Source organism: Pelophylax lessonae (genome assembly GCF_965119305.1).
Source record: "Pelophylax lessonae genome assembly, chromosome: 12".
NCBI lineage: Eukaryota > Metazoa > Chordata > Amphibia > Anura > Ranidae > Pelophylax > Pelophylax lessonae.
This window is the reverse complement of record NC_138779.1, coordinates 202814882-202841313: the sequence shown is the minus strand read 5'-3', so window position 1 is coordinate 202841313 and position 26432 is coordinate 202814882. Positions and strand designations below refer to the sequence as shown.

Genomic DNA, 26432 nt, shown 5'->3' with positions numbered 1-26432 from the left:
CTTAAAGTTAAATTGCGAAACATAACAACAAGCTTAAAAAAGCAGAACAACTCTACTTTGTAATGCCTTAGGCTCCATTCACATCTGAACGTAGCGCAGCATGTTTTTTAAATCAGCGTATTGCTTATTCTGCCCGTGATTCAAATTGCCAAGGTGTGAATAGAGTTAGATGTAGTTAAAAGTATAAAAAAACAAACAAAAAAGTTACAAGGAAACTAAATCAGACCATTCATTATGCAATTTTCTTTCCTTCCACCCGTGCTCGATTTCCCCATCAACACAGTCAGTGTTGATGGGGGAATCCCGCCAGCAGTGCAATTGGGTTCTGCCAGTAAGGAGCCTTCCCTGCCGGTAGAACACAATGATCCCTGCGGGATGATGTAACAAGCTCTGCTGACTCTAAATGGCCTTACTGATAGACAACAATAATCAGAAGAATGTTGTTTTTTACCTCTTAGGGGCACTAATGAGCACCACTGGTGGTTGGAGGAGTTTTTTAAAGATAGGAGTGCAGGAGAAGCTCTCATTCTTTACCCTTCTATAGAGAAGAGTGGAAACTGAAATCGCCTACTTGTTCTGCCATCTCCATCCCAAAAGGGCTCCAGTCATTGTTGATGGGGGAATTCCTCCAGCAGCAATATTGTGTTCTTCCTGTGAGGAGCCTTCCCTGTCAGTAGAACACAACGATTGCTGCTGGCGACTATAGCCGCCAGCAGTGATCGCATGAAAAATTTTGATCTAAAGCCCCGTACACACGTTGGCCAACTGATCGGCCAACTTTTGTCCAGTGTTGTTTGTTGGTTGAAATGTGCTCTAGACTTGCACTGGACTTTTGTTGGCCAACAAAACCAACTTCAGAAGTGATGTCATGTGATGGTTGACTTTCAGTGTGTTTTTTCTTCTCTGAGCATGCCCAGTCTTGCTCATCTGATTTTTGTCTGCCGAAATCTGTACTGACTGACGGAACAATCGGCCGTTCTTTGTTGGCCAACAAAGATTTTATAGCATGCACACCAGATTTTTTTCGGCCGAAAATTCGCAGTTGGTTGTCGGAAGCATCATACTAACAAGCCTACAATCGGCAGATCGGACGTTGGCCGAACATTCACGGCCAACAATCTGTGCGTGTGTACGGGGCTTAACTGAACTGATGTAATGGCAGCATCAAGGTGGGTCATCAAGGCTCTTGAACATCTTTGTAATATAAGGTGACTACGGCCGAGGCTTCTCCATGTGGCTTGGGCAATGTGGGCCCCTGAGGATTTTACCTTTCCCTTCCCCTACCTGTCTCCCTTCCCCCCTTTATTTTTCTCCTCAACTCCTTCTTGCGTGGCCTTATGTACATACTTGTCTCCTCTCATTTCTGTTGGGAGGCAGTGGGGGTCTTTCTGATAACTGAAAGACAGGACCCATGACATGTGGAGTCTCCCCTTACTGAGACAGACCACCAGTCACAGATCATAGCTTGTGGGGTACAGTATTGTAAAGTTTGAGATTTTAGTGGGGTTTTAAGAACAAAAAGTTCACTAGTTCTAAGAAAAATAAATAGTTTTTTTTTTAGTTTTTCGTAGTTTTTAAAAATATTTTTTCAATGTTTAATTATTTCCTTATAATTTTTTCATAGGCATTAATACTCTGTCCATGAAGGTCCTGAAAAAAAAAAAGAAAAAGAAAAATATAATACATAAATATTATTAATAATATTAATAATTATTATTATTATTATTATAATAAACAAAACCAAAAAGAATTAAAGAAGAAGAAAAAACTAATATTTGACACAGATACAATTTAAAGTTAACCTATGGACTTCACAGTAAATAAATCTGCCCTCCTAAAAAACAATTCCTGCCTCCATGCTGCCAAACAAACCTACTTTGTCACTCCTATTAATAACTTGTCATCCAATCCTTATTGGCTCTTCTCTACCTTTAACTCTCTGCTTTGTCCCCCACCACCTCTACCCACTAACTCACTCAATGCCCAAGATATTGCCAATCACTTCAAACAAAAAAAACTTGATGCAATTTGTGAGGACACCCCCACTATACAGATATCTTCCCCACTTAAAGCAGAGTTCCACCCAAAAGTAGAACTTCCGCTCATTTGCTTCCTCCTCCCCCCCTCCGGTGCCACATTTGGCACCTTTCAGGGGGGAGGGGGAATGGGTACCTGTTTTTGACAGGTACCCTTCCCCACTTCTGGGAGACGGTGGCGCGGCACCGTTCCTTTGGAAGTTTGGCCCATCCTCCTTCCCCCGCCGCCGAGCCAATCCATATGCGCAGCGCGCTTCACACATGCGCAGTAGGGACCCGCCCTTGAAGCCCCAAGGCTTCACTCCTGGGTTCCCTGACCAGCCATGGCGGCGGCAGCACCCGACAGCCGATAGAAACGTCGGCTGCGGTGCCGACATCGCTGGACTCCAGGACAGGTAAGTGTCCTAATATTAAAAGTCAGCAGCTACAGTATGTGTAGCTGCTGACTTTTAAGTTTTTTTGGAGGGGGGCGTAACTCCGCGGAAATTTACTTAAACATACCTTGTCTAACAGTACATTCAACACTTTGCTCTTTTGAACTGGTTACTAATGAATAGGTTCTCTGATGCCCACCTAACCAATTTTCCCCTAGATCCTGTTCCCTCACAACTACTACGGTCACCCTCTTCTTCTATCCTATGATCTCTCACTCACATCTTTAATCTCTCCCCCACTTCTGGCACCTTCCCTTCCCCTCTAAAGCGTCTCACTGGACCCCACCAACTTGAAGAATTGAAGACCCATCTCATTGCTCCCATTCACCTCTAAACTTTTAGAATGGTATGAGGTTGCATTGCAGAGAAGTCTAAGGCGCTGAATTAAGGCTCCAGTCTCTTCAGGGGCATTGTTTCGTATCCCACCGCTGTCAAGCCTTCCACCTATTTGGATATGCCTCTCTTATTGTTCCTATTCTTTTTTTTTTAAGGGAATCCAATAGAGTTTAGGAAAAATAATGATGATATTAGTATTTATATAAGATGGGAAGCAAAGGTATATAGGCATGTTTGGAAATATATTTGAATAGACTTTATACATGGTTCTGTTTAAGGAAGAGGAAATATGGATACTGAATGAGTTTTGTATTCTCCCCCTTTATCTTTTATTTCTTTTTTTTTTTTTTTGTACCTTTTCTATGTCAATGAAAATGTAATTAAAATAAAATGAGTAAATAGACTTAGTCTATAACTATCTTAGCTCCTACCTCACTGAAAACAACTTTCTTGACCCCCTTACAGTCTGGGTTTTGAACACAGCACTCCATAGAAACTGTCCTACTCCATGAAAACTCACTAACGATTTACTAACTGCTCTAACCAATGGCCACTACTCCATACTCTTACTACTAGACCTCTCTGCACCCTGTTGTCCACCCATCCCTTCTTAAAATAAACTCAACTGCCTTGGCCTCCAAGATTCTGCTCTATCCTGGTTCTTCTCCTACCTATCACAGCGCTCCTTCAGCGTTACCTATAACTCTGTCTCTTCCTCCCCACTTTCTCTTTTTGTGGGGGTCCCCCAACGATTTTTTCCAGGACTCCTTCTCTTCTATGTCTTCACCTCCTCCCTTGGTCACTTGATAACCTCCCATAGCTTCCAATACCACCTCTACGTCGATGACACCCAAGTCTATCTCTCTACTCCTTACTTCACCCCTTCAGTCTCTCATATTAATAACTTACTAACTGACATTTCAACATGGATGTTGCACCACTTTCTTATACGAAATCTTGTAAACTTCACCTTTGTAACATCTCTAAAATTTTCCCCTTTTTAACTAATGAAATTAGCAAGCTACTCATTCTTTCCCTTATTACCTTTCACCTTGACTATTGCAACTACTCATAGGTCTACCAACAGTCTATCTCCTCTTCAGTCTATCATGAATGCTGCTGCCAGATTCATCCACCTTACCAACCGTTCAGTGTCCGCCACCCTTCTCTGCCAACCCCTACACACTGGTTAAATATAATATATATGCATTCTCTTTAACGTGGCTCATTTAAATTAGTGAAAATGTAATAAATTAAATTTAAAAAAATTAAATTAAAATTGTAAATATTTTATGTATTGGCTATAATATATATGCATTCTCTTTAACGTGGCTCACTTAAATTAGTAAAAATGTAATAAATAAATTAAATAAAAAAAATGTAAATTAAAAATGTAAATTTTTTATGTATTGGCTATAATATATATGCATTCTCTTTATCCTGACTCTTTTTGGCTATAAAATATATGCATTTATCCTGATTCATTTAATTAGTAATTTAAACATTTAGTTGAATGCATGAACACAAAAATAAATATAATTTTGAAAAAAAAAAATATTTTCTCATCTGAAAAAAATACTATGAATATAAAAAACATTGTAAATGTACTAGGGGGAAAATGAGAATATAATTCAAAAATTTGGGGAAATAAATTTAATCCCCAAATACAGAAAAGTTTATTCACAGTAAGAGCTGTGAAATCATTGAATAGACTCCCTCAAGAGCTAGTTCTGGCCAGCTCAGCAGATTGCTTTAAAAATAAGGCTTGGATTCTTTCCTAGGTGTACATAATTTAACTGGTTATAACATTTATAGTTAAAGTTGATCCAGGGAATATCCGATTGCCTCCGGGGGGATAAGGGAGGAATTTTTTCTCCTGCTGGAGCAAATTGGATCATGCTTTGCTGGGGTTTTTTGCCTTCCTCTGGATCAACTGTGGGTATAGGATTGTGTATATGGGATTGTGTGGTTGTTTTTTCTTTTTATTGGTTGAACTAGATGGACTTGTGTCTATATTTCAGGGACATATAAGAATATTTTGTGTACTTTACGGAATAAGAGTCACAGTACACTCCTCTATATATAGAGGGAAAAAAAAAACAAAGAATTCAATAGAGCGTTTGCTATACAAGTGCAATTAGCATACCTGATAAGTAGATTCGCTTCCTTGTGGTTTGCCTTCAAGAGGTCTGTTTCCTGAAAAGTAAACCACACATCATACCAACCTATTAGTCACATATTGTAACCCTTATTGTTATTAGTCATTTATTGTGACAATTCTATTTTTTTTTTTATTAAGAAAAAAAAAGTTTTGAATGAGTAATTAAGAGCACCGTGAGTATTAGTTTTAGATGGAGCACACCAACTGATCTACGGTCTAGTAGTCTTACTTGGTGTATCTTGTCTAACCTTATTATATTTGTTTGAAAATGCAACACATGTCCATTTAGCTTGTGACTACCTGTGCACTTCTCTCAAGCAGTGTTTAAGCCCTGAACAGGTCACCACTTTGGACTACAGGAAATGTCCCCCAATGCTATGGAGAAGGGAAGAGGTAATGTAGCCCAAACAGGGAGTGAACAGTCTAGGGTGAGAACACTGTTCCACCATAGATACAGTGCATTAAATGAGTGTTGTCACCCTAGGACAGGATGTGTGTTATGGGCAGGATCACCAGTTAAAAGTAAAGAAAAAAAGTCTGAAAAAATTGAGCCACCACATCTAAGGACTGCTATGCTACAATATATTACATTTTTATTTTTGGATTTAGATGCACTTTAAAGTACCTGTTGGTAGCCACCATTATCGTATGGTATTTTTGCGTAAGTGTATGTTCGTGTGGATAAGAAGGTTTTTTTTTTTTATAGCCACCAAATAGAGTGGCGGCTGGTTCTCCATGGGCCGGGGGGGCGTCAGATGGACTGCACCATACCACCCCCCCCCCGGGCCACATCAGGCCGCTGCACACCATAACCCCCCCTGGACCACAGCGAGACAGGAGAGACAGGAGACAGGACAGGACCCCCCCTCACTCACCCTGCCTGGATGCAGCAGCAGGCACCGGCGGCTTCGGCTTCTTCCCTCTGTCTTCTGCATCTCCTCCCTCCTCCTCCATGCCCAATGGCATGGCTTCTCCTTTCGGCCAATCGGGAAGCGGGTCTCAAATCCCACTTCCTGATTGGCCAGGAGGAGGATCCGTGTGACAATAGCGAATTTTCATTCGCTATTGTCACACAACCGGGTGGGCTCGGGGCGCACTGCTCTGCGCCCCGAGCCCACCCTTTTTTTTAGCCTCTGGCTCTAATCACATGGTTAAAAAAAATAAAAAGCCTAATTGAACTCCATGCGTCCGGCGCCCCGCATGTAGATTAGGGGGCCAGACGCATGGATAGGAGGGGCGACGCCCCTGCGCCCCATATACTCCAGTCGCCACTGACCAAATCTAAGGACTGGTAAGCTACACTATATTTGATTTTTGTCCTTGGGTTTCAATGCACTTGCAGTAAAGTTGGCTCAGTGGTTTGTGGCTTTGACTGAAATCTTTTCTGTGGTAGACACTGCTTCGATGTACTGGAAGTCAGCATTCTAAACATTTGAGATATAAAGAATTATACTAACCTTACTTTAATTTTAAGCAGAAGTCAAAGTGCCAAAAATAAGTCAAAATTCAGTAGGGGAGCCCACAATGTACACATTAAAAAAACATGAAAGTACTAAAAAAATGTGTCCTTAAGTTAGATCACATGACCAAGCTGACTTGTTTTCTATTTTGAAAGAATAATTAATTCCTTTTTCTTTATTCCCTTTCTTCATGGGGACTCAATGTAGTTTATATGCTGTTGGAGTAGATCAGGGATCTCCAAACTATGGTCCTCCAGTTGTTGTGGAACTACACGCCCCATGAGGCATTGTAAACCTCTGACATTCACAGACATGATTAGGCATGATGAGAATTGCAGTTCCTGAACAACTGGAGGGCCATAGTTTGGAGACCCCTGGGGTAGATCGTGAGGCAACCATCTTGGTCTCAGTAGATAACCATTCTAGTGCCAATTTTAGGCAGGAGCCAACTTACGGCTGTGAACACGGAAGTGACGTCGCCCGGCTCCTCCCAACGCATTGCGTCACTACGCACGTGACTTTCTCAAGGGAACGCGTCGGAAGGAGCCGGGTGACGTCACTTCCATGTTCACGGCCATAACTGGAAGTCCAACAGTGTACCGCTCTCAGCTGAGTCTGCTTGTGTTTTTTTTGTTTAAGTGTAAGTGCATTACTTTTTTTCATTAAACTCTATTGGAAGTTACTGCACCATGAGCGTCTTTTTTATATCATCCCCATGAGGCTCGATTGGTGCTTTTGATACATGTCTTCATAGCGGAGGACCCACATTTGTCCGGAAAGTGGAGGAGATTACTTCAGGGATTCCACCATCCATTCATCCTGAGAGAGTGTTAAAGAGCCTTTGGATTACACACACGCGTGGATTACACACGAGCTCTAATGCAGATATGAGGAGAAGCGCTGAGGACACGCTAAGAGGCTAGGACCCTTAAGAACCAGATTATACCGAGGCACACCCAGAGAAGGATTTCGGGATAAAGACTAGGAAGCCGCAGGCAGTGAATCCAGGCTCATAAACATCCTATCGGGGAACCTACACATATATTCAAGCGTTTTTATCTGTATATGAAGGTGAGAGTTTTGTACACCTAGAGGTGACACCTGGTGGAGGATCGAGGCACCGCACTTTTTTCTGCACAGAAGCACTTTGTTGAATATAAGTTGAAGACACACCTTACAAGTCTCATATTTAATTTAAGTAGAAAGAAAGCACGAGCACTGATTTGAAGACTGTTTTTAGTTTATTGACTTTATTGATTTAGTGTTTTTTTTTTTAAAACACTCAGTTTGATGTAAAGGAATTTGTATTATCGGATATTAATGTTCGGATTGAAGCACATATTTATTGAGAATTATTGATTTCAACACCTTGATGTTTAATTGGACAGCATATTTAGTTTTTTTATCATTGTGTAAACCACTAGAGTAAGGACTCAGAAAATACAACACCACTTATTCCTCACTTTAATTATTCATCACATAATCTTTATCACAGCTATTATTCATTATTTATTTATTTAATTATTGTATCTTACACTTCTGAAAGCGCGCCACACCCCCCCATATACAGATTTGATTAAACTGGGCTCTGGTACCAGTCTAGTGGTGCAGCAGTCGGAAGGGATCAAGAACACTATCCGTGAAAGCGCAGGGACCACCCACATACACACAATTGACTATATCTCCCATTGACACCAATGATGGGGTACTATTCCCCACCCCCCATTGACATCAATAATGGGTCACAATTCCTTCTACTGATACTAATGAGGGGGGACTTTTCCTCCCACTAACACCAATGATGGGGCACTATTCCTCCCACTAATACCAATGATGGGGCACAGTTCCTTCCAATGACACCAATAATGGGACACTCTTTCTCACACTGACTCCTTTAATGGGTCACTATTCCTCCCACTGACACCAATAATGGGACACTATATCTCCCATTGACACCGATGATGGGGTACTATTCCCCCCACTGGCATCAATGATGGGGCACTATTTCTCCCACTAACACCAATGATGGGGCACTATTCCTCCCACTAACACCAATGATGGGGGTACTATACCTTCCACTGACACCAACAATGGGGTACTATGCCTCCCATTATGACCAATGATGGGGCACTGATCCTTCCAATGACATCAATAATTGGACACGATTTCTCCCACTGACACTAGTAATGGGATACTATTCACCCTACTGATACCAATAATAGGACACTATTCCACCCATTGACACCAATGATGGGGCACTATTCCTCCCCCTAACACCAAGGATAGAACATCTATCCCACATACTCCCTCTGATACCAGGACATTTTCTACTTCCACTTTCCACTGTTCGACCCCCTTAAAGTTTGAGGAACAATAAACTTGCCCTTTGGTTAGAAAGTTTGAAGATCCCTGGATTAGGGGAAAGGTCTAATGTTAATAGAAAAAAATTGGCTATGACAAGAATAAAAGTTAAATCATATTTACCTGATTTACCTCCATTCTTCACATGTTGCTTTAAAAAATAAAGAAGACCCAACCCAATTAAGAGCAGGATAATGATGTTCCCTCCTATAATCCCACCAATAAGTTTAGAATCCATAGAAGAGCAAACTAAAAGAAGAAAGAAAAACAAAATCCATTTAAATCCATTAGTGATTTACATAGCCCTGCCAGGTGACTATGTACTTATTACTCATTCACATAGGAGGAAGCAGAATCTGGGTGCTCCCTTATTTTTGGAGTGGGATTCCAGATTTTGATAAGCCTTAGCCCGCAGACCCCCACAACCACTGGGTCAGAGTTGTGGTGAAGAGGCCCTTGGCCTCATCAACTTGGGGAAAAGGGGCTTTGCCAGAGGAATCCCTCCTGGTAAGGTACCCCCCAATGTTGAAATCATGTGACCTGGTATGCTTCAGGAGGGTAAGAACAGGTCATTACCCTCCTTTCCTGGCCTGATATGCTGCTTGCTCAGATAGGGGTCTAGAGTGCATTGGGTGATGGGGGGGACCCCATGCTTTTTTTCTTTTTGTCCGGGGTTTCCTTTAAAATCCATATCAGACCCAAAGAGTTTAGGGGGACCCCACAACATTTTTTTGAAGGAAGTCCTACTAGTCCTGATATTTCTGATATGAGCTATGATGAGACCTCTACACCAATGTTGTTATTCTATCCCTGGTCTGCTTTGTTTACATGGTCAGGGGTTTCCTGGCCAGTAAATTATTGGAGCCGGGTGATTCACTGGTTGCTAAGGATGCAGCAAGTGCCAGCAGAAGGAAGCTGTCATATACTACAACTGCTCCTATATAATATTAATTAAGAGGTTAAAGGGGAGACCATGGGAGTGTTTCCAATTAGAAAAACAGGAATGAAACATGTTACAACCCTTTACACCAGGGGTCTCAAACTGGTGGGCCACCAGCTGTTGCAGAACTACAATTTCCATTAGGGTTTGCAAGGCTGACAGTACAAGCATGACTCCCATAGGCAGAGGCATGATGGGACTTGTAGTTTCGCAACAGCTGGAGTGCTGCCAGTTTGAGACCCTTGATTTAAAGGGTTTTGAAACAAAATTTATAACTAAAAAAATAATGAACATGTCATACCTACTGCAATGGTTTTGCACAGAGCACTCCCGATCCCCCTCCTCTCAGGTCCCCTGCCGGTGCTCTGGGTCCCTCCCTTTGCTGAGTGCCCCCATAGCAATCTGCTTGCTATGGGGGCACTCACGTGTGATTGCTCCCGAGCTGGCTCTCTGTGTCCAAAAGACACACAGAGCGTGGCTCAGCTCCGCCCCATTCCCTCCTCACTGGCTGTGATTGGCAACAGCGGGACTGCTGCTACATCTCAGCCAATGAGGAGCGGAAGAGCGAGGAGAGCCTCGGCTGGATCGGGATCGGGCTTAGGTAAGTAATTGGGGGGGGGGGGGTTGAGGAGGGAGCTGCACACTGAAGACTTTTTACCTTTATGCATACAATGCATGTAGGAAAAAACCTTCAGCCTTTAGAACCACTTTAACTATTATGTGTCTGCAATACAGATAGGATCTTATAATCATTCAGTTTTTATTGTGGAGAAGAGTTATACACATTGTACATTTATTAAGGTGTGCTACATGAATATAAAAAGATATAAATGTACCGTCATCCTAAACTTCATATTGGGAAAACATTTTTGTTGAGACACTTTCATAAGAAAATAGAGGAATTTTCAATATTCAAATAGTTTGGTTTAGTCCATTTCCAGTGGCCTAGGTCCCGTTTGTGGACTAATTTACCACATTATACATTTACCTTGGCTAGTATTCTGTTCAGAGTCAGTCCCTGGAAAAAAAGACAAATGATGGATTACAAATTGAAGCCTTGTGTCCTTTTTAATCCTCATACTCCCATGCATAGACTGCATTAAAGTAAAAACCTTGGGCCTTTAGTAACCACTTTAATTATTGATCCAATGATCTAGCACAAGCATGTAGGATGGGAAATTTAGAATATTCAGACATCTACTCAGACTTCCCTGGCTGCATGCCTATATCTGGCCCACTAAAGCAATAATCAGAATATGAATAGAGGAAAGGATTGGGACTTTAGATGAGGTGGAAACCAGAACGCTGGGAAACATGAGCAATAGAAACATTTTATTGCTATACACCAGCAATTAACAAAGTACAACATGTGAAATATCAATTCATGTAAAGTCAATACAATCAAAACACTTGGGTCAGTCTGATATATGTACACCAAATATATGTATATATCAAGATTATAGGGACTGATGGCACTCCGTATAGACCACACAGTCCATAATTATTCCATTGTTGCCATATTATAGATAGTCTGCAGGGTACAACATGGCAATGAATGCTGAATGCTGAATCATCAACTTGCTGCAGTAGTCATGGACCTAGTTTGCATGTATATAAAAATACAATAAATGTACAAAAAGTAAGTAAGCGTTAAAAAAATGATGGAGTACTGTATGGTTGAAAAATGGATGACATCCTTGTGTTCTCTACGCGTTTCATGATTTAATACCACTCTTCAGGAGCGGATGCCAAAAACTAAAATGACTGTCATTGACAATGTGCGGTCCTGTGGACGCATGGCATTGCGTGTGCCTCCCCCCGGGAGCTGTGGTGGTAATCCCCGCAGTCTTGCAAAACGCACCACACAAAAGTAAGTGGTGACTGTTGCTCAAGTGTCTGCCTCATGTGGTAATGCAGTGAGCAACATGTGGTGTGTCCCAGATCCAGAGTCTGAAATAATCAGAACATCAGCCCTGAAATTCGCACCTTTAAAGCACAAACCAGTATTGGGAGCAGAACCATTTATACACATACCTGTAGTAGGCTTGGGTGGAGCACCTGTGAGAAAATCACAAAGTTTATTCAGAAACTTAATTATCTTACTTATTAGCATAGCTATATTGATTGAAAAAGACACATTCACAATCTCAAAAACAAGAAATAAATACAAAAAAAATATTAAAAATAAATAAATAAAGTGATTGTCTAACACCCAGATGTACTGTACTACTAAAAAGAAAAAAAAAAAAAAAAAAAAAAAAAAAACAGCCCTCCTCCTGTATGTAATGTAGATAAGGCAAGAAGAAGGTGACTGTATAAAAAAAAAAAAGAAGAAGGTGACTGTAGTCCAAATTAGGAGAACAGCAATGGGTGACAACGCTTCTCCTCTCTAAATATTAAAGTGCGGTGAGAGGAGCGTTATCACCCTTGGACAAGGAGTGCTTTTTCTGGTAGAATTACAAGATGAATGGCTAAAAAAAAAAAAAAAAAAAACAGCACCACATCTAAGGACTGTTAAGCTGCTATACATAAAATCTTTGTTTATGTGTTTAGGTATGGGTTTATGGGTTTAGATATGGATTTATGGGTTTAGATACTCTTTAAAAACTGAAAAACCCCCAAAAACAGCACCATATCTAAGGACTGTTAAGCTGTTATATAAAATTTTTGTTTATGGGTTTAGATATGGTCTTCTGGGTTTAGATATGGGTTTACTCTTTAAAAACTGAAATGATTTTAAATAAAATAATTAAAAAATAAATAAAGTGATTGTCTAACACCCAGATGTACTGTACTACTTAAAAAAATAAAAAAATAAAAACCAGCCCTCCTCCTGTATGTAGTATAGAAGATGAGGCAAGAAGAAGGTGAATGTAAAAAAAAAGAAAAAAAAAAAAAGAAGGTGACTGTAGTCCAAATTAGGAGAACAGCAATGGGTGACAACGCTTCTCCTCTCTAAATATTAAAGTGCGGTGAGAGGAGCGTTATCACCCTTGGACAAGGAGTGCTTTTTCTGGTAGAATTACCAGATGAATGGCTAAAAAAAAAAAAAACAGCACCACATCTAGGGACTGTTAAGCTGCTATACATAAAACTTTAGTTTATGGGTTTAGGTATGGGTTTATGGGTTTAGATATGGGTTTATGGGTTTAGATACTCTTTAAAAACTGAAATGATTGAAAATAAAAAAATCAACTGATTGTCTAACATCCAGATGTACTGTACTACTAAAAAAAAAAAAAAAAAAAAAAAGCCCTTCTTTTGTATGTAATGCAGATGAGGCAAGAAGAAGGGGACTGTAGTCCAAATTAGGAGAGCAGCATTGGGTGACAAATTCATTAATTAATTCAATTAATTGATTAAAGTGCAGTGAGTGGGTGTTGTCACCCTTGGACAAGGAGTGTCTTTTTGGTAGAATTACCAGATGAATGACTAAAAAAAAAAAATGAAAGCAGCCCCTTATCTAGGGACTGTTAAGCTGTTATACATAAAATTTTTGTTTATGGGTTTAGATATGGGTTTATGGGTTTAGATATGGGTTTATGGGTTTAGAAACTCTTTAAAGGCTGAAATGATTGAAAATAAAAAAATAAAAAATAAATAAACTGATTGTCTAATACCCAGATGTACTGTACTACTAAAAAAAAAAATAAATAAATAAATAAAACAGCTGTCCTCCTGTATGTAATGTAGATGAGGCAAGAAGAAGGTGAATGTAGTCCAAATTAGGAGAGCAGCAATGGGTGACAACGCTTCTCCTCTCTAAATATTAAAGTGCAGTGAGTGAGCGTTGTCACTCTTGGACGTTATAGTTAGAAAACACTCACCTAGGCTCACATTTAACCCTTTAATCACCCCTAGGTTAACCCCTTCTCTGCCAGTGTCATTATTACAGTAGTAGTGCATATTTATAGCACTGATTACTGTAGTAATGTCACTGGCCCCTCCAAAATTGTCACAAATGTCAGTTAGGGGTCCGATCTGTCCGCCACAATGTCACAGTACTGCTAAAAATTGCAGATCGCCGCCATTACTAGTAAAAAAAAAAAAAAAAAATGACATACATTTTTCCCCTAGTTTGTAGATGCGATAAATTTTGCGCAAACGAATCAAAATACGCTTATTGCAATTTTTTTTACCAAAAATATGTAGCAGAATACAAATTGGCCTAAAAAAATAAAAATTTTGATTTTTTTAATTTTTTTTTGGGAATGTTATATAGCAGAATGTGAACATTATTGTTTTTTTTTTTATTATTTTTTAGAATTGTCGCTCTTTTTTTGTTTATATCGCAAAAAATAAAAAGCATACATGTAATCAAATACCACCAGAGGAAAGCTCTACTTGTGGGTAAAAAAAGGACATCAATTTTATTTGGGTACAGTGTCGCACAACCGCGCAATTTCCCATTAAAATAACGCAGTGCCGAATCGCAAAAAATGGCCTGGTCATTAAGGGGGCAAATCAGTCCGGTCCAGAACTGGTTAATAAACAGTTTGCACCAATATCATGTGACATAAAAATTTGCAACTTTAATCTTTTTTTCTACGGGGCAGGACTGCTTTCCAAAAACTTCTAATGTTCTAGGGGTTTAAGCCATTTTATTGCCAAAAAATGAAAATGTTTACATTTATGCAAAAAGGAAAAAAGGTTCTTTAGAGCTGAACTGGTTAAAGAGGCATTGTTAGGACTTTGTATGTAAGTGCATACCTGCAATAAAAGAGACCATATACCTACCTGTCCAATGCATGTTTGTTGCGCTCTGACTGTAGCCAGAATTCAACCAGTCAGGTGGGTCGAATACCTCCTTCCCCCACCACACTCACTGGTTCCTCCTGTCGATTTGCAGATCCTCTAGTGAGAGACCACAACAGAAGAAACCATAGAATGCAGAGGGGGAGCAGGTTCACTTTACATCCCGAGGAGCAGAACACCTCTAATGGACAGGGAGGTGTGAAAAGTCAAGGTCTCAACAATGGAGCCACCAGAAAGGTGACCAGAAAACCTCTTTTATTACAGGTATGCTTTTACATTTAAAGTGGCCCTATGCTGATAGGGACTTCTTAAAGCATCCAAATAACAAAAAATTCCTTGACTGATTTTTATGTAACCCATTTATACCATTTACAGTATATATTATGATTGTTCCAGTTACCTTCTACCTTCAGTTCAATCATTTTGCTTTTGGAAGTCGGGTTATCCACAAAAGTTACTTTACAGTGAAGTTTCTCCAGGTTGTCTTTAATGGTTGGAATAAATGTGAGGTTGGAGTGGTATGTTCTGGTTCCATCTCCATTATATATGGTGTATTGCTGTACCGTAGCTGTTCCGATAGTTTCTATTTCCCAGGATACTTTTGGAGTTTCACCAGAACATCTACCGGGGCTTGTACAGGTTAGAGCCGCTCTCTCACCAGCGACCAAAGTCCCCATAGTAGAGATTTCTGGAGTGTCAGTTAAAGCTGCATAAGATAAGGGATAAATACATTAGTGGTGGCTCCTTTTGCAAAACCCACACACCCCGTTTTTCACCATTGTGCATTAATTAATTTATGAAAATACAAGGTCTCCTTATCCTTTAACACTTGGATGCCCAAAGGTTCCTTTTTACTTAGAAACTGGCCGATGGGGAGTACCGAGATGTTATTTGCTTTTAAGGTCCATTGTGGTTGTAGGCAGATGCAATCTACTTTCTCCACTGTAAGTGGTGCAAGTCCACAGCGGCAGAAGCTGCTACAATGCACTGTGGCTGCTGCTGTAGGGTCCTAAAATTACTGGCCATTCCCTATTACCTCCAGGAAAGGTGGCTACAGAGAAGATTGGTGAGAAGTTTGTCCTCTCTTTATTGATACTGATCATTTTGAAGTATCCTGTAACCCTAAACCCTTTTCCTGTTCAAGTTTATTCATCTATAAATACTAAAAAGACATCCCCTTGACCAGCGTTGACAAACCCTGGCACACAAAATGTTTTGGAACTACATTTCCCATGATGCTATTGCCCTCTGCAGTGTAATTGAGCATCATAGGAAAGTACGGTTCTAAAAGATCTGGGGGGCCAAGTTTCGCCATAATTGCCCTAGACCAATGGTTCTCAACCAGGGTTTCGTAAAAACCCTAGGGTTCCTCCAGAGGTTGCTAGGGGTTCCTTGAGCAATGAGAAATTTCTGCCTCTCAGATAAATTCCCCCTGACACCATTGATCTTTTTCGCTATCTGGAAGAAGGTAATTCTTCCCAATGTCCACAAGTGTAAGGAGCATTCATCCCACTGACAATCACACTAATGTATCATGAGTTGTAAATATAGTCATTTTTAGCAGGGGTTCCCTGAGACCTGAAAATTATTTCAAGGGTTCCTCCACATTGAAAAGGTTGAGAAAGGCTGCCCTAGATTGAGCTTGAAATTTCGTTGCTCATGCGACTGTGCTTGAGTCACTGGTATCCTCTGTACTTCATTGGAAGGCCCAGGTATATTCTCGGCGGCCCTTTCGGGGGGTGAGCGCCACAATGGCTTAAGCATGTTAACCACTTGCCGACTGCCTAACAACGATTTACGTCGGCAGTCAGCCCCTCACAGGCAAAGTGACGTAGGTCTACGTCGCTAGCCTGTGAGGGTCTAGGGAGCGAGCGCGCGCCGCCGGAGGCGCACTCCAGCTCCCGCTTGGTCACAGACCCCCCCCGCGCTAGTGGACGGCGGACCTGATGTCCACCGGTCACTCGCGATCGTCGGTTACAGAGGGAGAAAGGCAGGCGGCTAATGTAAACAAAGCCGCCTGTCAATCTCCCCAGTGTAACAGCAGAGATCACTCGGTCCTGCTATGTAGGACCATTTATCTGTGCTGTTACACCACTAGCCACAGCCAATCACAGTAAGAAACACGCCCCTAGGGACACATATAACCCCTCCCTCTCAAATAAAGTTAACCCCTTCACTGCCAGTGTTATTTTTACAGTAACAGTGCATATGTATAGCACGGATTATTGTAGAAATGTCACTGGTAACCCCAAAAGTGTCAAAAATGTCAGTCAAGGGTCCGATCTGTCTGCAGCAATGTCGCAGTCCCGCAAAAAAAAAATCGCAGATTGCCACCATTACTCGTTAAAAAAAAAAAAAAATAAAAATGATAAAAATCTTTCCCTTAGTAAACGCAATAACTTTTGCGCAAACCAATCAAAATATGCTTTTTGCGATTTTTTTTACCAAACATATGTAGCAAAAAACAAATTGGCCTAAAATGTTAAAAAATTTTGATTTTTAAATTTTTTTGGGGGGGGGATTTCATATAAAAAAATGTGAAAAATATTGTTATTTTTGCAAAATTGTCGCTTTTTTTTTGTTTATAGCGCATGATCAAAAAATCACACAGGTGATCAAATACCACCAAAAGAAAGCTCTGTTTATGGGAAAAGAAAAGGACGTCAATTTCATTTGGATACAGCGTCGCACCACCGCGCAATTGTCCCTTAAAGTCACGCAGTGCCGAATCGCAAAATAGGCCCTGGTCAGGAAGGGGGTAAAATCTTCCGGGGCTTAAGTGGTTAAGGATCGTATGAGATTTTATTTATTGAATTAACATATTATTTAGGTCATGTTAAAAATATTACTCACCAATTACTGTTACTCTGGGGCTGACTTCCACAAAAGAAAATTGTTCTGTGGTGTCTACCAGCCGGAATGTGTAGAAATTGTTATCCTCGGGTTTTGCATCTGAAATTCTTAGAGAACAATCCCCTTGCCACACCTCTCCAGTAAGAAAAAATCGTGGATATTTATCTTGGGGATCATCTACTCCATCCTTTGTAGCCACAATATTCAAGTGTGAAGGATCGCCTTTGAGCCATATTCCTTTAGCATTCTTCGATAAAGAATTAATTGAAGGAATTTGAAAAGTGCAAGGAATGTGCACACACAAGCTTTGCTGCACTGTGACTATTCTTGAAACAGTTATTGTATATCCTGGTACTTTGGGCCAAACCTGTGAGTTGACGTCTGCAAAGAAGGAAAAAAAAAATGTGAGTCCACCTTTTGCTGTCTGTTTTATATTATATAAGCAGCATAGTGAGACCTTTTTGGAGCTCAGGTCCACTTAAAACAGATTTTGTAGTGCTCTTCAGGTGATTTTAAGGGAAGATTACTCACATTTTGTCTTCTTACCTCTTGGGGACATCAAAGCCCAGATCGCCTCAACATAATACCCATTCCACCTATGGCAGCTATTGTCATAACAAAATCATGGTATGATCGGAAATACTGAACACTAGAGGCGTAACTAGAACCTTCAGGGGCCTGTTACAAGAAAAATGGGCCCCTGATCCTGGGGCCCTATACTCTCGTTACGGGGCCCTTTATTACGGTCCCAAAGTGGGGCCCTTTTACGTTTAAGTTCTGCAGTGGGCCCCCTTGGCCTGCCATCTCGGGGCCTCCCCACAGGGGTGGAATGCCAGGGCCTGGTCGCAAGTGGGACCTTTGCGAGCCTGGCAGTTCACCCACTGGTGTCAGTAGTTTTTTATTTTTTGTTTTTTTATTGTATTATGTTTTATCATTTTATTTTATTTTTTTACAATGCCCCTGATTATGACTCTGTCCATTCAGAAAAGGAAGGAGCTGGTAAACTACATATTTAACGACCCTTCCTGGTTCTCTATTGTGACACATCCCCTGCAGCAGCCGGCAGGAGAGGGTAGGGAGCACAGTGGGGGGACCAGGGGAGCACACAGGGACCCAGAGAACACAAGTGAACTGGATAAGAGGAGTGGCAGGGGAAGCATACAGAGGGACCAATCTCCTCTATTTTCCTCCTGCAGCTACAGGAGCAAAAAGGAGGACAGTGATTTCTCTATATGCTACCCCCGCCACCCCTCCTATCTAGGTGTACAGGGGAGCCACACAGGCCCCGGAGCATGGGGCCAGGTTGCATTTGCAACCCCTGCAACCACAGTAGTTACGCCCCTGCTGAACAAAAAATAGGCTTTTACGCCAATGATGTGTTACTATCATTACCGAACCCACCAACATCTCTCCCTGCACTGCAAAATAAGTTAGATCATTTCAGTAGGATTTCACTATATAAAATTACCCACTCCAAATCCCATATGATCCAAATTTGTCTAGATAGCTACACTAAAACACCAGTTTCACATGCGTGACTTTTCTCATGGGCACCAACCCCTTCTCTTACGTATCTTGGTATTCAGCTGATGTCACCAAGCTCTGGAATTTTCCGACATAATTACAATACTTTAGTAACAAAGTTGACCAAACTATGTGAGGGCTTAAAAGCTACATTTGCATCCTGGGCAGGCTGTATAGCACTCTGAAAAATGTTTTTACTCCCACAGGTATTTGCTCAGGACATTACCTTTACCGTTCCTCCCATCACATCTTCGCAATATCCAAAATATAGCCTTGACGTCAGGTGACTGTCTGGCACATGTTGGCTGGTTGGCAGTGACGTAACCACGTGCAGCTCTGTCCAGCGTGAGTGCGAGAGGAGTTGAGCTTACCAGCACTGTCCTCCCCACAAGATAGTCAGAAATGGTGGAGATTTCCTCTCCTCTTTCTCCACTCCCCCTTCAGGGGTGGTTTTCACCTGACCTTGGGAGGGTTCCAATTGGAGCCCTGCAGAGGTAAAAATAGGAAGGGTGGGGAGCATCAGTCCTGCACACCCTCCACAGTGGTCGGTCACATTACTCCTCACTCCTTGTCAGCATGCCTACCATGGTATGTTATTTCCATTCATCATCTCCACTGTTTCACCTATTTTTACTTAGTTGGATGTTGTTATTCAACTTTTTTCTTTTTGTATTGTTCTTGCACTACTGAGATAGACCACTTTTATCTAGGTATAGTCATACTAAGCTATACATACACAGTACTTTTACTTGGATTTTACCTACCAATATACCTCATGTGGTTTTGCACCCAATTTAGCAGGTCATTCACACTCTTTTTTTCCAGTGGAGCCATGAGGGTATGGTGGTTGGTTGCCCTTCCCCCTTCCATTTTAATTTTTCAATCTTTACTTTGTAGCACCCTCCTAGATAGGTGCAAGGCAGGGAGAATAGTTTGCTCTGCCTGCTTAACAGAGGAGTAGCAAGTAAATCATAGTCTGCTCCATCTGCTTATCAGGGGAGCCTGATCAGTAGTTAGGCCTGTTCCATGTGTTTATGGTGTAATTCATCTGGGCTGAGGGAGTGTCCCCACTGTATCCAATAGGAGAGCATGTTGGACAGTGGAGGAAGCCCAGTCTGTGACACACCTGCTTTTATGACTATCCCAGTGGGTTGGTACAAACAGTGGTGCATCCTGGGATATGTTATAAATACCAAGGGCCCATGTGACAGAGTGTCTTTGGGTGGGAAGCCAGGTTCCAGGAGGAGGGTGACGGCTGTCTCTCCTCCTGTCTGTTGTGGAAGGTGGTCACAGGCAGTTGGCCTAGTGAACCAAGAGTGTGGTGCTGAGCCAGGAGGTGACAAGTGGAGTTGGAGGCAGAGCAACCTAAGGAAAATCAGTGTCCACGAGTACCTGGAAGCTTGTCAGGGGTCTGCCCAGGAAGGAGACCACTCCAGTGGAGCGTCAGTGGACAGGTGTCAGTGCACACAGCAAGTGAGAAAGGGGGTGCCAAGTTAGAACCCTGAAGAATAACTCAAACGGGATCACATTATCTATCTTCACTGGCAAAGTGAAGCAGCGGCCTTGCTGCACACTGCAGCAAGTTGCCCTCAAGATTGCATAGTTCATAGTTGCCCACTCATCCCTTCTCCTATCCCAGTTCCAAATAAAAGCACAAAAAAAATAAATAAAAATCTCCTGGACTGATTATTGACTGAGCCAAGGACTTTTAATGCTATTTGTCTGCTTTCAGTTGCTAAGGGTAACCCAGGGGAATCCAGAAAGTGCAATTCTCAGCAGTCCTCTAGGGGGCAGTGCTACATCTTACTTTTGTTTTGTTTATCCTCTTTTGTTATATATTTTTTGCACACATGTTCATGTATGTACTATACATACATTTCAAATTCTTTACAAATAATCTTTTTTGTCAACACCTAAGTGGTAGTTTTATGTCATGTATACTAACACATAAGACTCGTCTTTCACAGCCATCACGAGGACTTGTTGGATTGCTCTCCATGCCCCCCATTCCATTGTGTCCTGTTTGCACTGCTGGGCCCTTCAAATCCCACACCCACAGTACCCGAATCAGACATGTCCAGTTGACTACCATTAGGTCACGAGCATGTGATGTAAATATGGGTCCCCTTTTGGTTGATACCCGATGTTTGCATTACCAGAATGCATATTAATATGTGTGTCATATAGTCCTAAACTATGTGCATCAACCCCTGAGGAAGTAATGCTATGTCACGAAATGTGTCAGCTTATATAGATGCAAGTTAGCATCTATTATGGATTGATCTTTAAAACAAAATGGTTCGCCCTCTGTTTATTTCTTAATTTCAGTGTATCCAGACACCCCCCCAGAGGGCAGCAAGGTGGCATTTATCTGGATTTGCCAGGACTAAGAACCTAGAATGATACCTTTTGTAGGGCCCACCTTCAGGTGCAGGAGAGTGGTGTGCTGTATGCAAATTTCCCTTGTTTTACCTTGTTCGCTGATTGTCTTTCTTACCATCCTTGTCCAGATTCCTGGCTTATTTTTCTATCCATTTCCCTAATTCTCTAGTATATTTTGGCCTAGTCTTGCTCACTAAAACTGCACTGCTGATCATCCCTGGTCCAGTGTTGCCAACCGTCAGTATTTTTACTGGCAGCCAGTAAAAAATGGGCATTTTTTTTCTGCCAGTAAATGCCAGTGACAGGAAAAAGTTGCCAGTAAAAAATAGGGCTGTGATGCTTGGCTCGGAACTGCGCATGCGCAGTTCAAGTCCAGAGCCAGACGAGACCATTCAAGTGCCTGCTACAGTGTGTATGAACAGCGCCGGCGGGGAGAGGGTCTGGTGGAGGTGGTGCCTGAGCATAGAATATTTACAAAGTGAAGCATTTTATAAAACACTTTGTATCTTAAAAGTATACATATTTTATTAATTGGTACAAAGCTTATACAAAAATGAAAAAAAAAAAACTTCTTTAAAAATAGTAGCAGTACTGAAATATTAAAACATATTATTTCATGCATGTTCATGTGGGTAAATGCAAGCCTTTCCATACATATTGTTTGCGACTTTTACAGTTGTAGGTGCTGTGGGAGGTAGTGTAGCTCAACGCGTTTCTCGGATAGATGACTCGCTTCATCAGAAGCATAAGGAAAGGGGGAAACTGGAGAGTCAATCGATTCTCCTCCAATCAGGAGTCCAGAAGTCCAAACTCCCCTCCATGCTGGGGCCACAGAGGAGCACCATACCCCAAGAAGCAGCACCATATACAGACACTGAAGTGATTGCTAATTTACAGTATATGAAATTTGAATTTCCTAGTAGAGAGTTAATTAGTCAAGGCAGACAAAGGAAACTGCCCTTTTGGACCTCACATATGGATAATGATAGCCATTTCTCTTATCTATGAGATAGCATGGAGCTCACATGGAGATCATTTTGTTAGGGTACTAGATCCCAATGACAGAGGGTAACTGGTAGATGTGCCATTCGTTTCGTAAGGAATCAAAAATTCTGACAAATTTTGCATCTTTTAGAAATTTGCATGCATCCAAATTCCTGACGAAAAAACATAACAAATAACGAATCTGATGAAGGAGCATTGTACGCATGCTCCGAAACGCGTTACGTCATCACGTCTGTGCGGTTCGTCCGTGAGGCTTGCGGTCCACCGCTGCCTTGGTTTGATCTTGTTTCTTCCATTGGCCTTTTCCTGCAGCGTCATCTCCTGGCTGCTGGCCAGCCAGAGGACGGAAGCGCCACATACCAGGAAGTGACTCAAGAGCTCGGAGGACACGCACTGACTTCCATGTGAGTTTATGCTATTGTTGTACAATAAAGTTACCTTTGCTACACTCAGCGGGGCATATTCTTTCTTCAATTTATAAAATATGTAGAAGCAAAATGTGTTTTGTAAATTGCCTTTAAGGCCCTTCCCTTTGGAAATATTCTTTCTGTACCTAGGTTTATTTGCGGCACTTTTACTTGGCCCGGGCCACAAAAAAAACACACAAAAAAAAAGATACAGAAATAAATTAGATAGGGAGTTGCTCTGTATGTAACCTAATGGTAAAAGAAAAAGAAAAAACAAATTCCATAGCCAAATATGCACTTCACTGCGGTTTTAAAGCGTCCCCTAAGCATGTTTCCATGTTGCAATTAAAAGTCACATGAAAAGGACCCTCTTATTTTTTGTCCCGCATGTCCCTCATTGCAGTGCCCAGCCTTCATGACAGATAGAACAGATGGAAAACTTTAGGATATAAACCTAGAATCTTTTAATAAGTATCACAGTACACTAATTTTAGTTCGAAATTTTGATTCAAAAGGATTAAAAACAAATTACTGAAACATTTCCTTCTACTCACCTTTACAGAATATGATTACAATCACAATTGTTGTCAAATAATTTTGAAGAAAACCATATCTCATCAGGAGCATTTTGACATGAAGTGCAGTACTTAGACGTACCTTAGTAAAAACGTGGACTGGATAGAAATAAAGAAAAAAAAGAAAAGAAAAAAGGTTAATTAATGTTTCTAAAGCGATCTAAGTATTAAAAGGTAACTCCACTTTTGTGGAAGAAAATAAATAGCGAATAAAGAAAAAACGTTATAGCGTATGCAATTGCGAAACAAGTCATATTGTAATTAAATGTTACGCCTCTTCATCAGAGCCCTGGGCGTAGCCTCAAAATGCGTTTGTTTCAAATGACAGAGTCCATCGTTTTACAGTCCACGGTCTTAGTTGAAATAGCGGCTAACGCATTTTGAGGCTACGCTTCTTCATCAGAGCTCTGGGCGTAGCCTCGAAACGCGTTAGCCACTATTTCAACTAAGACTGTGGACTGTATAACGATAGACTCTGTCATTTGAATCTGATATGCTGTCTTACATCTTTTGTTTGCGAGTAGATATTTCATTAGTTAATAATAAAGCCCTATTGAGGATAATGCGCTAGGCCGGTGCTCCCTTTTTTCTGTTTTGTTGTTTACAGTGACTACTCTGCCTGCCATCTGCCTCAACCTCTGCCTGGACAATGACTACCCTTGCTTGATGCTTGCCACTCAGGGAGGTGGGTGGAGGTATTTTAAAAGGGTGAAGTTGTGCTTAAAATTTGGGGTATCTTTTGGCACTTTTCCACTGCAAGTACCGGCTCGTACCGGCTCGGCTCTACTCGGCCCTGCTTGGCCCGGTTTGCTTTTCCACTGCTGGTACTTCATGGTATAGTGTCGGAACGGTTCGGTACGGTACGGTATAGGTTTGCTTTTCCACTAAAGTAGTACTAAAGTTAAGTGGGTGGGATAACAACGGGGTGGGTGGGATTCTCTGACCAATCAGTGGCTAGTAGTGACTGCATGCAAAGGATTGTGGGATATGGTACCAGTTTGGTACCTGTTGGAACCACAATCGAGTAGGTACTGTTTTTTCAGAGCCGTACCGTACCGTACCGTTCGGTTCCATGCAGTGGAAAAGCAAACCTATACCGTACCGTACCGAACCATTCCGACCCTATACCATGCGGTACCAGCAGTGGAAAAGCACAAAAGCGTGCCGAACCGGTACGGTTCCATGCAGTGGAAAAGCGCCATTTTACTAGCCTTTTAAGTAACTTCAACCCAACCAAGAGTCCAGATTAGGTGTCTTAGTCCTTTCGTTGTCTTTACTTCAAAGTATATCTAAAGCCAAGAACAAAAATGTAATATGTTGCAGCTTAATAGTTCTTAGATGTGGTGGCTGTGTTCTTTTTCTTTTGCTTTTTCCCCCTATTTTCCTTTATTTTCACCTGGTGATCCTGCCAGTAACACACATACTGTCCAAGGGTGACAATGCTCGCTCACTGTACTATAGCTATGGAGGAGCAACATTGTTATCTTAGAACAGGAAGTGTGCTAGGACTGCAGAATACCTATCCTCTCTATATCTATAATAGAGAGTTGCTCTGTAATTCTAAGAAGTGAACTGGATAGAGTTAATAACAATGCCGGAAGTAACAGAACTGCAAAGGAAGAGTGCAAAGGAGGTTGGCAGCTCACTGAATTCCTGGCAGGATCCACAGGTATTTGTTTGGACTTATTAAACAGATGCAGCAAAATGCTTTCAATTATGTTTTTAGCAGAACAAAATGAAAAAAAAAAAAAGTGAAGTTCACTGTTGGGATCTGCATACCCTTTAAACTGGTTATGTTGTTCTCATGTTTGGTTTTTAGATTTTAGCAATATTTATTTCATCATATCTTCATAACTGTATGTTGTTCATCTGTGTGACAGTACACAGCAATGAGGAAATCTTCAGACAATGATTTCCAGGAGTTCACCAACTTTCACAACTTCCTCATTTTTGTCCAAAAGACAAAAAAAAACATGTTATTTGACAATTTTTTATACATTTATATAAATTATTATGTCAGTATTTACTAAAAAAAAAGAACATCTGTATTTCCTTTATTTGAATTGTTTTTGGATTTCATATATCACTGAATCCTGCGTTGAGCCGTCTGGAGGAAATCAAAGTTGGGGATTCCTTTATCAAGACTGTTACCTTTTGAAAGTTTTCCAATTGGAATACTTTTTAAATTCTAAGACTTTTTCGAATGCGAAAAGTTTTCAAATTCAAATACTTTTCGAATTAAAACACTTTTTGAATTTGAATTTCCGAAGAAAATAAAATAGAAGAGAAAATAAAGGAATAGTCTAGAAAACAATATATTTCAATAGAAAAGAATACAATAGAAAATAAAAGAATAGAATATAATAGAGTAAAACAGAACAGAATACAAAATAAAAGAATAGAAAAAAAAAGAATAGAAAATAAAGGGATAGTATAGAAAAGAATAGAATAAAAAAATAGAATAAAATAGAAAGAATATACCCATCTTCTGAAATTTGAATTTCATATGGAATAAATTTGAATTTGAATACAAAAGAAAATAATGGAATGGAAAATAAAATAATAGAATATAATATAATAAATGTCAGTATTTACTAAAAAACAAGAACATCTGTATTTCCTTTATTTGAATTGTTTATGCATTTCATATATCTCTGAATCCTGCGTTGAGCCATCGGGAGGAAATCAAAGTTGGGGATTCATTTATCAAGACTTTTGAAAGTTGTCCAATTCGAATACTTTTTAAATTCTAAGAATTTTTCGAATGCAAATAGTTTTCAAATTCAAATACTTTTCAAATTAAAACACTTTCTGAATTTGAATTTCCGAAGAAAATAAAGGAATAGACTAGAAAACAATATATTTCAATAGAAAATAAAAGAATATAATATAATAGAGTAAAACAGAACAGAATACAAAATAAAAGAATAGAAAAAAAAAGAATATAAAATAAAGGGATAGTATAGAAAAGAATAGAATAAAAAATAGAATAAAATAGAAAGAATATACCTATCTTCTGAAATTCAAATTTTAGATGGAATAAATTTGAATGTGAATACAAAAGAAAAGAATAGAATGGAAAATAAATTAATAGAATATAATAGAATAAAAAAAGGGATAGAATTAAAAAAATGAATAAAATAGAAAATAATAAAGTAAAACACAACAAAATAGAATAGAAAAAAAAAAACAGAAAAAAATAG

General features: G+C 40.4%; 1 protein-coding gene across 1 annotated transcript; it reads right to left on the bottom strand.

Moving 5' to 3' along the window:
- Nucleotides 1–1587: 1587 nt before the first annotated feature.
- LOC309568673 (sialic acid-binding Ig-like lectin 5) lies at nt 1588–23325 on the bottom strand. Its single transcript, XM_082274412.1, has 7 exons — nt 23209–23325; nt 17337–17717; nt 11763–11786; nt 10717–10746; nt 8912–9037; nt 4953–5002; nt 1588–1650 (listed from the first exon to the last, which is right to left on the bottom strand). The coding sequence occupies exons 1-7, from the start codon at nt 23279–23281 to the stop codon at nt 1600–1602; spliced, it is 735 nt and encodes a 244-aa protein (XP_082130538.1). The 5' UTR covers nt 23282–23325; the 3' UTR covers nt 1588–1599.
- Nucleotides 23326–26432: the final 3107 nt, after the last annotated feature.